The 12,809-nt window shown below is 31.8% G+C and overlaps 1 protein-coding gene across 1 annotated transcript in view; it reads left to right on the forward strand.

Moving 5' to 3' along the window:
- Positions 1-12,809, forward strand: part of LOC140437411 (cholesterol transporter ABCA5-like) — a 110,680-nt gene that overhangs the window by 34,240 nt on the left and 63,631 nt on the right. Inside the window, exons 8-10 of the mRNA XM_072526927.1 lie at positions 707-850; positions 6,858-7,014; positions 9,218-9,288. Of these exons, the coding sequence (XP_072383028.1) occupies positions 707-850; positions 6,858-7,014; positions 9,218-9,288 (372 nt within the window). The remainder of the gene's footprint in view (positions 1-706; positions 851-6,857; positions 7,015-9,217; positions 9,289-12,809) is intronic.

Below are 12,809 nucleotides of genomic sequence, written 5' to 3' on the forward strand. Positions count from 1 at the left end.
TTAAATCGTAATATTTTAAAGTGCAGAATTTCTGTTTGTACAATGACTTAAGGACCACCCTGTATATATATTTAAATATCTATATATATATATATATATATATATATATATATATATATATATATATAATTTGCAGTTCATCTAGTTCGCCTCCATTCAATTTATATTCATGGAATTGAGTAAATTAAATAAATTTGTAGTACTTTCTTACATATGATATGGTACTTACGGTACGGTACTACTTACATACTTCCTCGATACTTGTCTTCAGTTCCAAGATTTGAGCGCGACTGAGACTGAGAGTTTTCCTTACTATTGTAGACATATTATCTCTCAGCGTCAGGCGGTTCTAGGATAAATGTATTTTGTAACTAATTACAACAAGCTTGCAGCCACTATCAAGCAATCTAAATAGAAACCGATTATTTCGGTATCATTTATATTTTTCAATAATAACTTAAATAAATTTTGATATTTTTTAAACAATATCCTACAAAGGTTATAGAATCTTCAGACCTTTACTGGAATCAACGTATAATTGGGCATAATTTTGGAGTATGATCTAGGTTTTATTAGTTCGTTTAGAAAATCCACCAAGAACATTACGACAATGAACAAAATCTTAAAATTATTATTCAATAATTCGTAAATCTACTCTAAATATTAAAAAAATTATGTAATGTTTAAAGTAATGCTTAATTTTTAGACTGCTGGAGTGCTAAGTTCCTTTATATTGGTACTAATAGTGGTATTATATTATGTCGAGCAGCTTGTCTCCGGTAAAAATCCTCAATTAGTATGGGCACTGTCTCTTTTAAGTCCGGCTGGATTTGCAGCAGCTCTTGATAAGGTAAGTATATAGATTTAATAAGATTATATTAATAATTATCCTAAAATACGAATAGATATTTGGCAATATAAAAACCTAGGTTTTTAAATAATGTTTCAGAACTGATTTAGTTGATTTTGTTTCTATCTTCTAAAGGTGACATTCTCCTTGCAATGTTGAGCCATAGAGAATTAGTTTCAGAGCTGATTTAGTTGATTTTGTTTCTATCTTCTAAAGGTGCAATTCTCCAATGTTGAGCCACAGAGGCCAGACCCTCTCTTGCCCTTAATTTTGCCTTGTCGAGTCAGTATTTATTATTTCGCATAGTCTGGCCAAAGGAAGCAAATTTTTTTGTTCTTTACGGTGTTAATATATTTATCTTTTCTTAGCTTCTGGAGAATAGTTATATTAGTTGTGGTATATATGTCGTAGGCAATCATGTAAGACGTCATTCCGTGAAAAGCCTAGTCATTAAAAGTACTGCCGGCAAACGCTGTATTACAGTCATTATTACTTTGTTTGACTGAAATTATGCGCCATTTCACGGACTGCCGTCTACGCTTTAGGCAAACGGTGTTACAGTCCGAATGATTGAAAGTTACAGCTGCCGACGGTTGTATGCTCAGTTATGTATTAAATAAATTGCAGAGTTATTAGTCCAATCAACCTAAAGACATAATAAAAACCATAACAGAAAAGAATGTTAGCAGGATAACGAAATTTATTAGTAGGTATTTTGATGAACATAGTTTAGTAAAATTAAAAAAAAAAGAAAGAAAGAAAAAAAAAATAAGAAAACGAATCACAACAATATTTGTCTTTTTATAAAATAATGAATAAATTCTGATGATAGTACCAACTATATTATTTCGTATCATGTTCTGTTACCTATTTTATTATTTATTTAATCAAGTGGCGCTATGATGTCACATATTTTTGTTTTAAAGCATACACAGCGATTCGTTTGGCATTGTTTCTTCGAAGGTTTGCAAGAGCACATCATATATCCGTGACCATGACGCAATGAGACTGCAGCGATAGCTTTTCGTACAGAAATATATTTATCCGGCACTTGTGCTATGTTTAAAAACTGACTATCTGCTGTATCAATATCCGCACGATTATAATTAACCTTCAATTTTACCGACTGCAGTTTCAAGCTGAAAAACTTAATTTTTGTAGTCAACAATCGCACATAGTAAATTTGGCATGTCACTTGGGCCACGATCAATTTTTCCAACTGACAATAGTACACTGTCTCCAATTTTTAAGGGTGGCAATTGTTGGCATTCGTTTCTGTCTCTCGCAATAGATGTTTGAATAGAACACAATACGCACGATAAATTTCTGTCATGTTCACAGTTAAGTTTTTATATAGATCAGGCAAAGGTTCAGAAGCAGCTGCAGAATTAGCGGATTCATCAATTACTTTTGATATTATATTTGATTTAATGAGTTACTTGCCTTTTCCTATCTTTGTATCTCATTAAGATCTTCTTGAAAAAAAAAAGGTGTGTAAACTCTTAATAATCTCGTTTGGTAGTGTTGTGAAATGTTTGTGATTATAGTATTTGGTAGTGAAATGTGATATTTAGATTTCAGACCAAATATCATTTTATCTCTGGACCCATTTCCAATAAAAATACGCAAAGAATATAATATGTCAAACAAATCTTCATACGGAGTAATGTTTTCACTATCTTCGAACCTTTCCTTGATTATGACTTGTTTGTGTCAAACCTCCAATGTATAATTAGAGATAATAGTTCGGGTTGCTAGAGCACAAGCGACTAGAATATGCAGAAGAAAGAAAAGAGAGGCTATGAAAAAACAAGTACAAGAAATCGTAAAGCATAACAACAGACGCGAAAGCAGAAAATTCTATAAATGCATAAAAGAAAGCACACAGTCATTTAGACCAAAACTAACGATATGCAAAGACAAGGACGGAGAACTACTAACAGAAAGGCAAAAAATTATAATGAGATGGAAACAATATTTCGAAGAAAATCTAAATGCAGACAACGAAAATGATCAGAACGAGGCAATATATTATACGGCGGAGCTGCACATCGAAAATCCGAGTTATGAAGAAATAGTTCAGATAATAAATAAACTAAAAAATAATAAAGCACCAGGAACGGACGGAATTTCGGCAGAATTATTAAAGCATGGAGAATCCAAACTCTGGGAAAGAATCCATTACCTAATAACATTAATATGGACGAAGGAGCAAATGCCAAAGGAATGGACAGTTGGCCTCATACAGCCAATATATAAAAAAGGAGATTCTTTCTGGTATAATCTACAATAGATTATTAGAATACTCCGAAAATATAATTGGTGATTATCAAAATGGATTCAGACCAAATAGAGCCACTACAGATAACATATTCATACTAAGAACGATACAAGAAAAAGCTTATGAATACGACATAGACCTATATAATATGTATATAGACTTTAAACAAGCTTTTGATAGTGTGAAAAGAGACAAAATGCTGGAAGACCTTTGTAATCTAGGTATACCTAAGAAATACATCAGCCTCATAAAAATGACATTGCAGGGTTCAAAAGCCGCAGTCAGAGTAGATGGAGAATTGATTCCCTTGTTTAACATCAACATGGGAGTAAGACAGGGAGATGCCCTATCAACCATGCTATTCAACCTAGTTCTTGAGGCAGTCGTCAGAAAAACCAATATAACCGGCCATATAAACACCAAATCAGTACAAATTACTGCATATGCAGACGATGTAGCCATCATTAGTAGGAATAAGCCACGTCTAATGGAAGTGTTCAAACAAATTGATCCTGAAGCAAGAAAAAGAGGTCTCAAAATAAATGAAGCAAAAACGAAGTATATGACAGTCAAAAGAATAACTGACAATGAAAATAATATCACAATAGACAACTATACTATCGAACGAGTGGATGCCTTTACATATCTCGGCACAGAAATTAATCATAATAACTCCGTAAGTAGCGAAATTAATGCACGTATTTCCAGCGGGTATCGTACATACTATGCTAATAAAAGATTGATGACATCGAAATTATTAGACAAAAGAACCAAAATGACTATCTACAGAACACTGATTAGACCCGTAGTAACCTATGGATGTGAAACTTGGGTAATGACGAAAAAAGATGAAGCCCAACTCAGGACATTCGAGAGAAAAATACTGAGGAAAGTATATGGCCCGGTACAAGAGGAAGATGGCACATGGAGAATCAATAGAAACGACGAGGTTAATGCGTTAAATGAAGGTTATGACATTGTAAGATTTGTGAAAAGTCAAAGACTGTCATGGCTGGGACAAAGAAAATGTTACAATGGAAGCCCATAGGAAGGCGAAAAAAAGGAAGGCCCAGAACGAGATGGTTGGATGACGTGGAAGACGACCTGAAAACAATGAACATAAGACAATGGAGAAGAAGGGCACAAGAGAGATCTGAATTGAAGGACAAAGCCAGACAGGCAAAGACCCATCCAGGGTTATGATGCCAAAAGAAGAAGAAGAAGAAGTTCGGGTTGCTGCCAAATTAAAATGAATGCCCGACTGAAGGATAAGAGATGGAACCACAAAATACAACAGTGGAGGCCATGGTTAGGAAAGTAAAGCAGAGGAAGACCACAAATGAGATGGGCTGATGATATTAAGAAGATCGGAGGACACAACTGGAAGCAAGTGGCGCAACATAGAAGACACTGGATTTATTTGGGGGAGGCCTATTTCCAAAGTTGGATTACTTAAGGCTGAAGAAGAAGAAGAAGAGTTCGGGTTCTTGTGCCACTGTTTTGCTTGGCGTGCAAAATTTCCAGTACAAACTAAAAATAAAAAAAATGATAGGTACCTAGTTTCTGACAATTACTCAGGAACTAACTGAAGCACTTGCATCCTACTTTATTTACTACTTGCTTTTTCGAAATTATCAACCATGTTTTAATTTGACTGGGTTATAATCTGCGGTAGTGTATAGAAATAAACGGTCGCGCATTTTTATATTTAAGGTTAGGTTTAATTTGTTCTTACCTCATTCATTTCATCATAATTACACGGCTTTTTGGCGTCTTTGTTCACTTGATAATATTGGTTTACTTTTTCATAAAATACACCCTTGTGGATATCCATATTTATTTAATATAAACACTTGCAACAAAACGAGATATGTGACAAAATCTTAATTCGACGACTGAATTGACTAAACATACAACCGTCAGACGCTGTAACGTTCAATCATTCGGCCGGTATCACCATTCGCCGTCTGCCGACGGCAGTCCCTGAAATGGCGCATAATTTCAGTCAAACACAGTATTAATGAAAGTAATACATCCTTTGCCGGCAATACGTGTAATGACTAGGCTTTTCACGGAATGACGTGTTACACCTATTGCCTGCGACATATATATGTGGTTTATACCCCAGTTAAGAAAGAAAAAACATGAAAAAACCTTATACAGGTATTTGAATGTTATAAAAGGTACATGAGGGGTAGCTGAGGACAATTCCATGAAGACGTTCGGCTAATTTTTCTTTTTTATTATTAAACAATCATAAAAAGTGAAAAATAGTAGATTGTTTTATTAGCAATAAAAATAATACTTTCTTGGCGAGGCTGTACGTTTGATGGACAAGCGTAGCGAGTCCGACATTAATCTGAGGCACAAAAAGATTTTTGAGCTACTTAAGTTTGGTGAACGTTTGTGCTAATTGTTGCTCAAAAGTACAAGTATTATGTCTAATTCCAAAGATATCATGGCATCGTGTATTCCTTCAGATATTTTATGTACTGCAAGACTGTAACTGAAGGAATGTTGCCTAACAAGTCCACTGCGGTTTATAAAGCTTCGTATCGCCATTTTATGCAATGTTGTGATGAAAAGAATATAAAATGTTATCCCGAAAAAGTGTTACTAGCGTATTTTTTGGAAATTGGAACAAATATGAAAAGTTCTACCATGTGGTCGCATTATTACATGGTACGAGCCGTAATAAATATTAGGTAAAATATTAACATTAACAGATATTTTAAACTACGTGCTTTTTTGAAAAAACAAGGTGAAGGCTATAGGCATATAAAAATCAAGTGTTTTTACGCTAGAACAAGTTAATAAATTCTTAGGTAAGCCTGCAGATAGGCAGTACTTGTCAACGAAAATTATATTGATATTTGGACTACCTGGGGCTCAGATGAAAGATTGAAAGAGTGAAAAAACACACTTTCCAAAAAAATAGGACCTTCTATGACAACATTAACCAAGATATCATTTTTTTTAAATCAAAATTCCGTTATTTATTAACGATTCTTCTTTTGGTGCCTATCCTGTGGCCTCTGTGGTTCCATTTATCTTTGTCTGTATTCGATTATGAAAGTAGATGTTTTCGATAGTTTGTATAATATTGATTGGTATGTTTTTTTTATATAGTAGGCGTAAGACGTCTTCGACTTGGATGCGATCGAAAGGCTTTGTCTATAAAACATAGATATGCTGGTTTATTGTACTCGATGGCCTTTTCTGTGATTTGTCTTGGTACAAATACGGCGTCTTTGTCTTATATACCAAACTGCAAAATTTATAATTCGGCATTTTGTTTGCTTCTTTAGGTTATCTATTACTTTCGGCTAAAACTTTTAGGAAGAGAAATTTTAATTTAATTTATTCTCATACTCGAAAAACATTAATATTTTCACTTTAGTGTTTAAAACCATTCATTTAGAAATCAGACACTGTTCGTAGCTGTCCACACTGGATAAGGTTCTATTGTTTTTACCAGTACGACCTTTGTCTGAAATTTATATTCCTACCCCTACCCAGGTCACTATATGGGACAGTAGCAACTTCCTACGAATTATTTTTGAAATTCTTGCCATTTTTACCGCATAGAATGTATCACTTGTAGACCAAACGCCAGAAAAAAATATTTCCAGACCACAGACTATAATCCCAAAATCCAAAAAGCATTCGTAGATTTCTACAAAATTGTGGCTTATTTTAGCTTTTAATCATTTTTTAATTTTCTAGGTAGCAATGTCTGACATTGAGGGAATAGGTTTAAATTTTGATAATTTATGGGATAACCATGGCTCAGGAGTACCTTTTGGTGGCACTTTGGTGATGTTGATGGTCGACATAGTATTGTATGCTACAATAGCCTACTATCTTGACAATGTTATTCCAAGTAAGTACTAGGTACTTTTGTATCACTTAAATTTATTAAATTTGTTTTTTTTACATCATAACATAACAAAGAAGCAAAATGAATAATTTTAACATGTAATGTAAAATATAACGAAAATAAGGAACTACTTATAATAAACAAATAAGGAATATAACAATAAAAAAATTTGAAATTACAGCAAGTATTATACAGATCACGACATGGTTTTATTGACTTTACAACACAATGGCAATCGCTGTGACATGTTACAAGTTTCCACCTCTATATTCATTTCACAGTAGGTACGAATTGTCGTAATTGTCACATTGACATTATAAATTTCAAACAAAGTTTTGAAAGAATAAACAAATAATTAATAAAATGCCTATTACGTTGTATTGCGTCCAAGAAAAAGTGCAACTTGTAACATGGTACTTTCAGGGTCATTCGATACGCGAAGTAATTGATTTATTTATTGTTGCCTTCGAAAATAGACTCTTGCCGAGTGTTACAACAGTTAAAAATACCATTAAGAATTTTCAAACTTCGGGATGTATAAACAGTTGTAAAAAGTGTCATAAAGGTAATGAACCACGTGTTAGACCTAACGATGAGGACCGTTAAAACAGGGATATTGACATTTATGCTTTTGTGAAAGCTAGTGAACCCTGCAATAGTGTACAAATTGCTAGGGAAGTTAACGTGAATGCTAGAAGTGTCCAGCCAGTTCTCAAAAGAAATGGGTATCACGATTTTAAGATACAAGCAACACAAGAACTGTTTCCGGAAGATAATTTTAGGCGGATGGGGTCTGTGAATTTATGTTAGATAAACAGAATAAACATGTACACTTTTTAAAAAATATTTTATTTTCTGACGAATCTTCATTTTTATTACATAAAAAACGCAATCCATCCGTTTCAAGGTATTATTCTCGGCACCTCGGTATTGCAGTGCGAACGCAGCATCCGCAAAAGTTAAATGTTTGGACTAGGATGTTAGGCAACCATATTGTCGATCCATTTTATTTTTTATCGATGGAAACCTAAACGGTCCCAAATATTTACAACTTTCACAGAATGAGATCATTCCGGCAGTTCGACGCCTTCCCGTTAATTTTCAAGAGGTTTATTTCCAACAGGATGTGTTCGGCTCACAACTCTAAAGCAACTATTGACTTCCTCAATCAAGCGCCTAACGATTTATTTTTTTTGTGGTTTTCTCTAAGAAAACATTTATAGACATCAATTTGAAAGGGCCACAAATCTAGTTGAATTAAGGGCAAAAATACTTCATTTCTCTGCAAGCATTACACCAGTCCTACTCCAAAGTATAAAGAGAAATATGTATGACAGATTTGGTTACTGTTTAGCACAAGTAGGTGGAATATTTGAGCCCTTAATCGATTAATCTGCTTTCCTAATTTTTATTTTTTGTTAGGTACATTTTACGAAGTTTGTAGGTCCTTAATTAGGTAGTACTTTTTATGTTTAAGTTTGGAAGAATTTTATTGTTTTTTTTTATTTAAAAGTACAATCGATACTTATTCTGATTTTTTTTCTTCTTTCTTGTCTTATTGTTATAAGCTTTGTCCATAAAATTTGTACAATTTTCAGTGACAATAAAGCATATTACCTATTTACTTACTTATTAATTTTATTTCTATTAAGGCTAAAGAATAACCAAAAAATTAGTTTTAGAGCATTATAATAAATATACTTTAGATATGGGATTGCAATAAATCTTAATTCCTATGGTCAACAAAACAATGTCGTTATCTGTATGAGAACAATACATCATATACATATACATAAAAATCTATATCGTTAATAGAAGCTTGAGCAGTAGTTGTTGAACATCAAAACCCGTTTTGTAAAATATATATATATATATATATATATATATATATATATATATATATATATATATATATATATATATATATATATGTCAGAAATACACCCAGATAGATTTTGAATGATGCTGTGATTAGCAGAATATTTGTTTTATGTAAAAAACGTTATTATAAGGAATATTATAAGGAATCATATTATAACACAATACTGTCTTTTAGAAATATTTGCAGTGGTGAATATAAGTGATTAAATTATAATTTTAAGCTGTACTTTACAGCAAGTTTAAAAAAGGGGTATGAAGCCCAAAATAAACAATAATGTGCCAACAATTAATATCTTGTGATTGAAAATATATTTATACGTTTTAGGCGCATATGGTGTAAAGAGGTCACCATTTTTCTTTCTGATGCCATCTTTTTGGGTATCCAAACATAATCAGGTAAGGGTTTCTATTTTTATGTATCTGTTATTTGTTTCTATATATGAATATATATATATATATATATATATATATATATATATATATATATATATATATATATATATACATACAGAGCTTTGAGGTTTATTGGGATACGATGCGGTGAAATAAGTGTACTCTTTTAACTAAGTTGCAAGCTTTCGAAAATGTTTATTTTCATTATCAGGAAAAAGTTATTGAGATTTCTCTTTCGTGGGTGTTCTACTAACAGGTGACAATTTTACACCACTCATTGATTGAGGCAAATATTAAATAATACATGGTGCAAAAAAATTAAATTAACAACTAATTTTATAAACTGACACATAATTTGTCAATTTAATTGTTTTACACCATCTATTTTTTAATATTTGCCTCAATCAATGAGTGGTGCGTAAAATTGTCACCTGTTAGTAGAACACCCACGAAAGAGAAATCTCAATAACTTTTTCCTGATGATGAAAATAAACATTTTCGAAAGCTTGAAACTTAGTTAAAAGAGTATACTTATTTCACCGCTGCGTATCCCAATAAACCTCAAAGCTCCGTTTTCTAACGTTGTCAGCGAAGACTTCTTTTTTTGTTTTTATATATATACATATACATATATATATAGATGTATATATATATATATATATATATATATATATATATATATATATATATATATATATATATATATGAAAATTACTTAGTTCTCGGGAAGAACCGCGTTGAGATAAATTCTAAACGCGGTTCTTCCCGAGAACTAAGTAATTTTCATATATATATATATATATATATATATATATATATATATATATATATATATATATATACATATATATATATATATATATATATATATATATATATACATATATATATATATATATATATATATATATATATATATATATATATATATGTATATATATAAAAGCAAAAAAAGAAGTCTTCGCTGACAACGTTAGAAAACGGAGCTTTGAGGTTTATTGGGATACGCAGCGGTGAAATAAGTGTACTCTTTTAACTAAGTTTCAAGCTTTCGAAAATGTTTATTTTCATCATTAGGATAAAGTTATTGAGATTTGTCTTTCGTGGATGTTCTACTAACAGGTGACAATTTTACGCACCACTCATTGATTGAGTCATATATTAAAAAATACATGGTGTAAAAAAATTAAATTGACAAATTATGTGTCAGTTTATAAAATAGATGGTCAATTTAATGAGATAAATTCTCAACGCGGTTCTTCCCGAGAACTAAGTTTCATCTGACCACGGAAATTTATCCGAATATATATATATATATATATATATATATATATATATATATATATATATATATATATACATATGTATATATGTATATATATATATACATATTACAAATCTTTGTTTAAATTATAATCTAGAATTCGGACCCCCATTATCAGGAAAGGCAGAAAGAAAAAGAGAATTTAATACAGATATTATAAATACTGTATAGCCTAATAATGTTGAAAAATTGTTTTTAAATAGAGTTAAACAAGATTTGATATCTTGTGTTTATTTTAAAGTTACAGCTATACAGGCTTGGGATACAGTATGGAACCAAGTAACTAAATGATTGCAGGCATTTTCTTAATAATATTAGGCAATAATTTGCAGGTTAAACAAACTGTAATTAAGCTACTATATCGATTTGTTGCATACTAAATGTTTCATATAAAATACTTGCAGTATATATAAAAGATCAGCTATCTCAAAATATAGATAATGACATAGGGGAATATCAATGTGCATTCAGAAGAGGGCGCAGCACAGTGGATCAAATTTTCCTACTGCGCGAAATACAAGTAGAAAGCTACGAATATGGAAAACCTACAATGGCCCTATTCATCGACTTTAAACAAGCGTTCGATAGGATAAAACGCAAAGAAATATACAAAGCACTACGTGAAATGGGAATTAGTGAAAAACTGATAAGAATGGTAAAAGTGACACTCCGAAAAACAGAGAATAGGGTTAAAATAAATGGCGAAGAAACAGATAAGTTTGAGGTCAGTGAGGGGGTGCGACAAGGAGACCCATTTTCATCGCTATTGTTCAGTATCGTCCTCGAAGTTACCATCAGAGAAGCTGGAATCAACAGGTCAGGACTTATATATCAAAGAAAACACCAATGCTTAGCATTCGCTGACGACATTGTACTGATAGCCAGAAGTAAGCAAGAATTAAAAGAAATAATAAAAAGATTAGAAATGAAAGCGAGAAAGAAAGGGATGTACATAAATGAAGAAAAGACCAAATATATGGAATGGACAGAAAGAGATTACCTACAAGTACAATATCTGACAGTAATAACAGATGAAAAAACATATAAATTCGAAGAAGTAGAAATATTCCAGTATTTAGGAGCGACATTCACGAGAAGACCAAATATGAAGGAAGAAATCCAAGCGAGAATTATGGCCGGTAATAAGAATATATAAGACAGTAATAAGACCTATTGTATTATATGCCAGTGAAACATGGACAATGAACAAATCCGAGCAAGTCTTGCTGCAAGTCTGGAAAAGAAAAGTCCTCAGGAAAATATTTGGAGGTAAATTATGGAATGGTATATGGATAAAAAGACCAAATATGGAATTAGAGGAGATGTATGGAGAACCGAATATCGTAGGGATCATAAAGTCACAAAGACTGAGATGCTTGGGACACATCCAAAGGATGGAAAACAAGAGACTGCTAAAAAGAATGCTAATGGGGGGAATAGGAGGGAAAAGGAAGAAAGGCAGACCGAAAACCAGGTGGAAGAAGGATGTTGAAAAAGACATAGAAAAACTTAAAATACCAAACTGGAAAAATAAAGCAACAAACAGAAAAGAATGGAAAAGAATAGTAACCCAAGCCATGGGCCTTCTAGGTCTGGAGAGCTAAATTATATATAATCGATTTGTTTCACAAATATACACGGTGAATCTATACAAATTTAGGAAATTAAGATTTATGTGATATTACAAATTAATATACTAATTTGTATACTAAATACCCAAAATATTCTTGCACGTCAACACAATGATCTGTTAGCACAAAATTTTTGGTTTTAACAGAAAGGAGTGCTTTTTCTTTATTCTGGATGGGTTAGGAATCTTTTGAATGCCAAATCGATGGATAAGACGACCGGAGCTAATTTCGTTAGATTTTTTTGTTGTTATTCAAAATCTCGTTTTTATATTAAGCGATCAACATGTTTGCAGAATTTGAAGCAATTAATAATTGATGAATGTGAACCAATACGTAAAGAAGTCTTGAAAAGAAAATAATGACTCACGAATTTAATAATAGGCGCACATTGTCAAGAGGTGAACCAGGAGCATTTTGAGAATTTGCAGTAATTTTTTTTTAAATTATTATTTTCATTGATATATAATATATATTATAGTATATAATATAATATATGGTATAAATGCAAAGTAATTTATTTCTCGTTTTAACAAATTTTCCTACCAAGCTTGGTATATATGAATTATTAG

The sequence above is a fragment of the Diabrotica undecimpunctata genome, chromosome 3, assembly GCF_040954645.1.
Source record: "Diabrotica undecimpunctata isolate CICGRU chromosome 3, icDiaUnde3, whole genome shotgun sequence".
Lineage (NCBI taxonomy): Eukaryota > Metazoa > Arthropoda > Insecta > Coleoptera > Chrysomelidae > Diabrotica > Diabrotica undecimpunctata.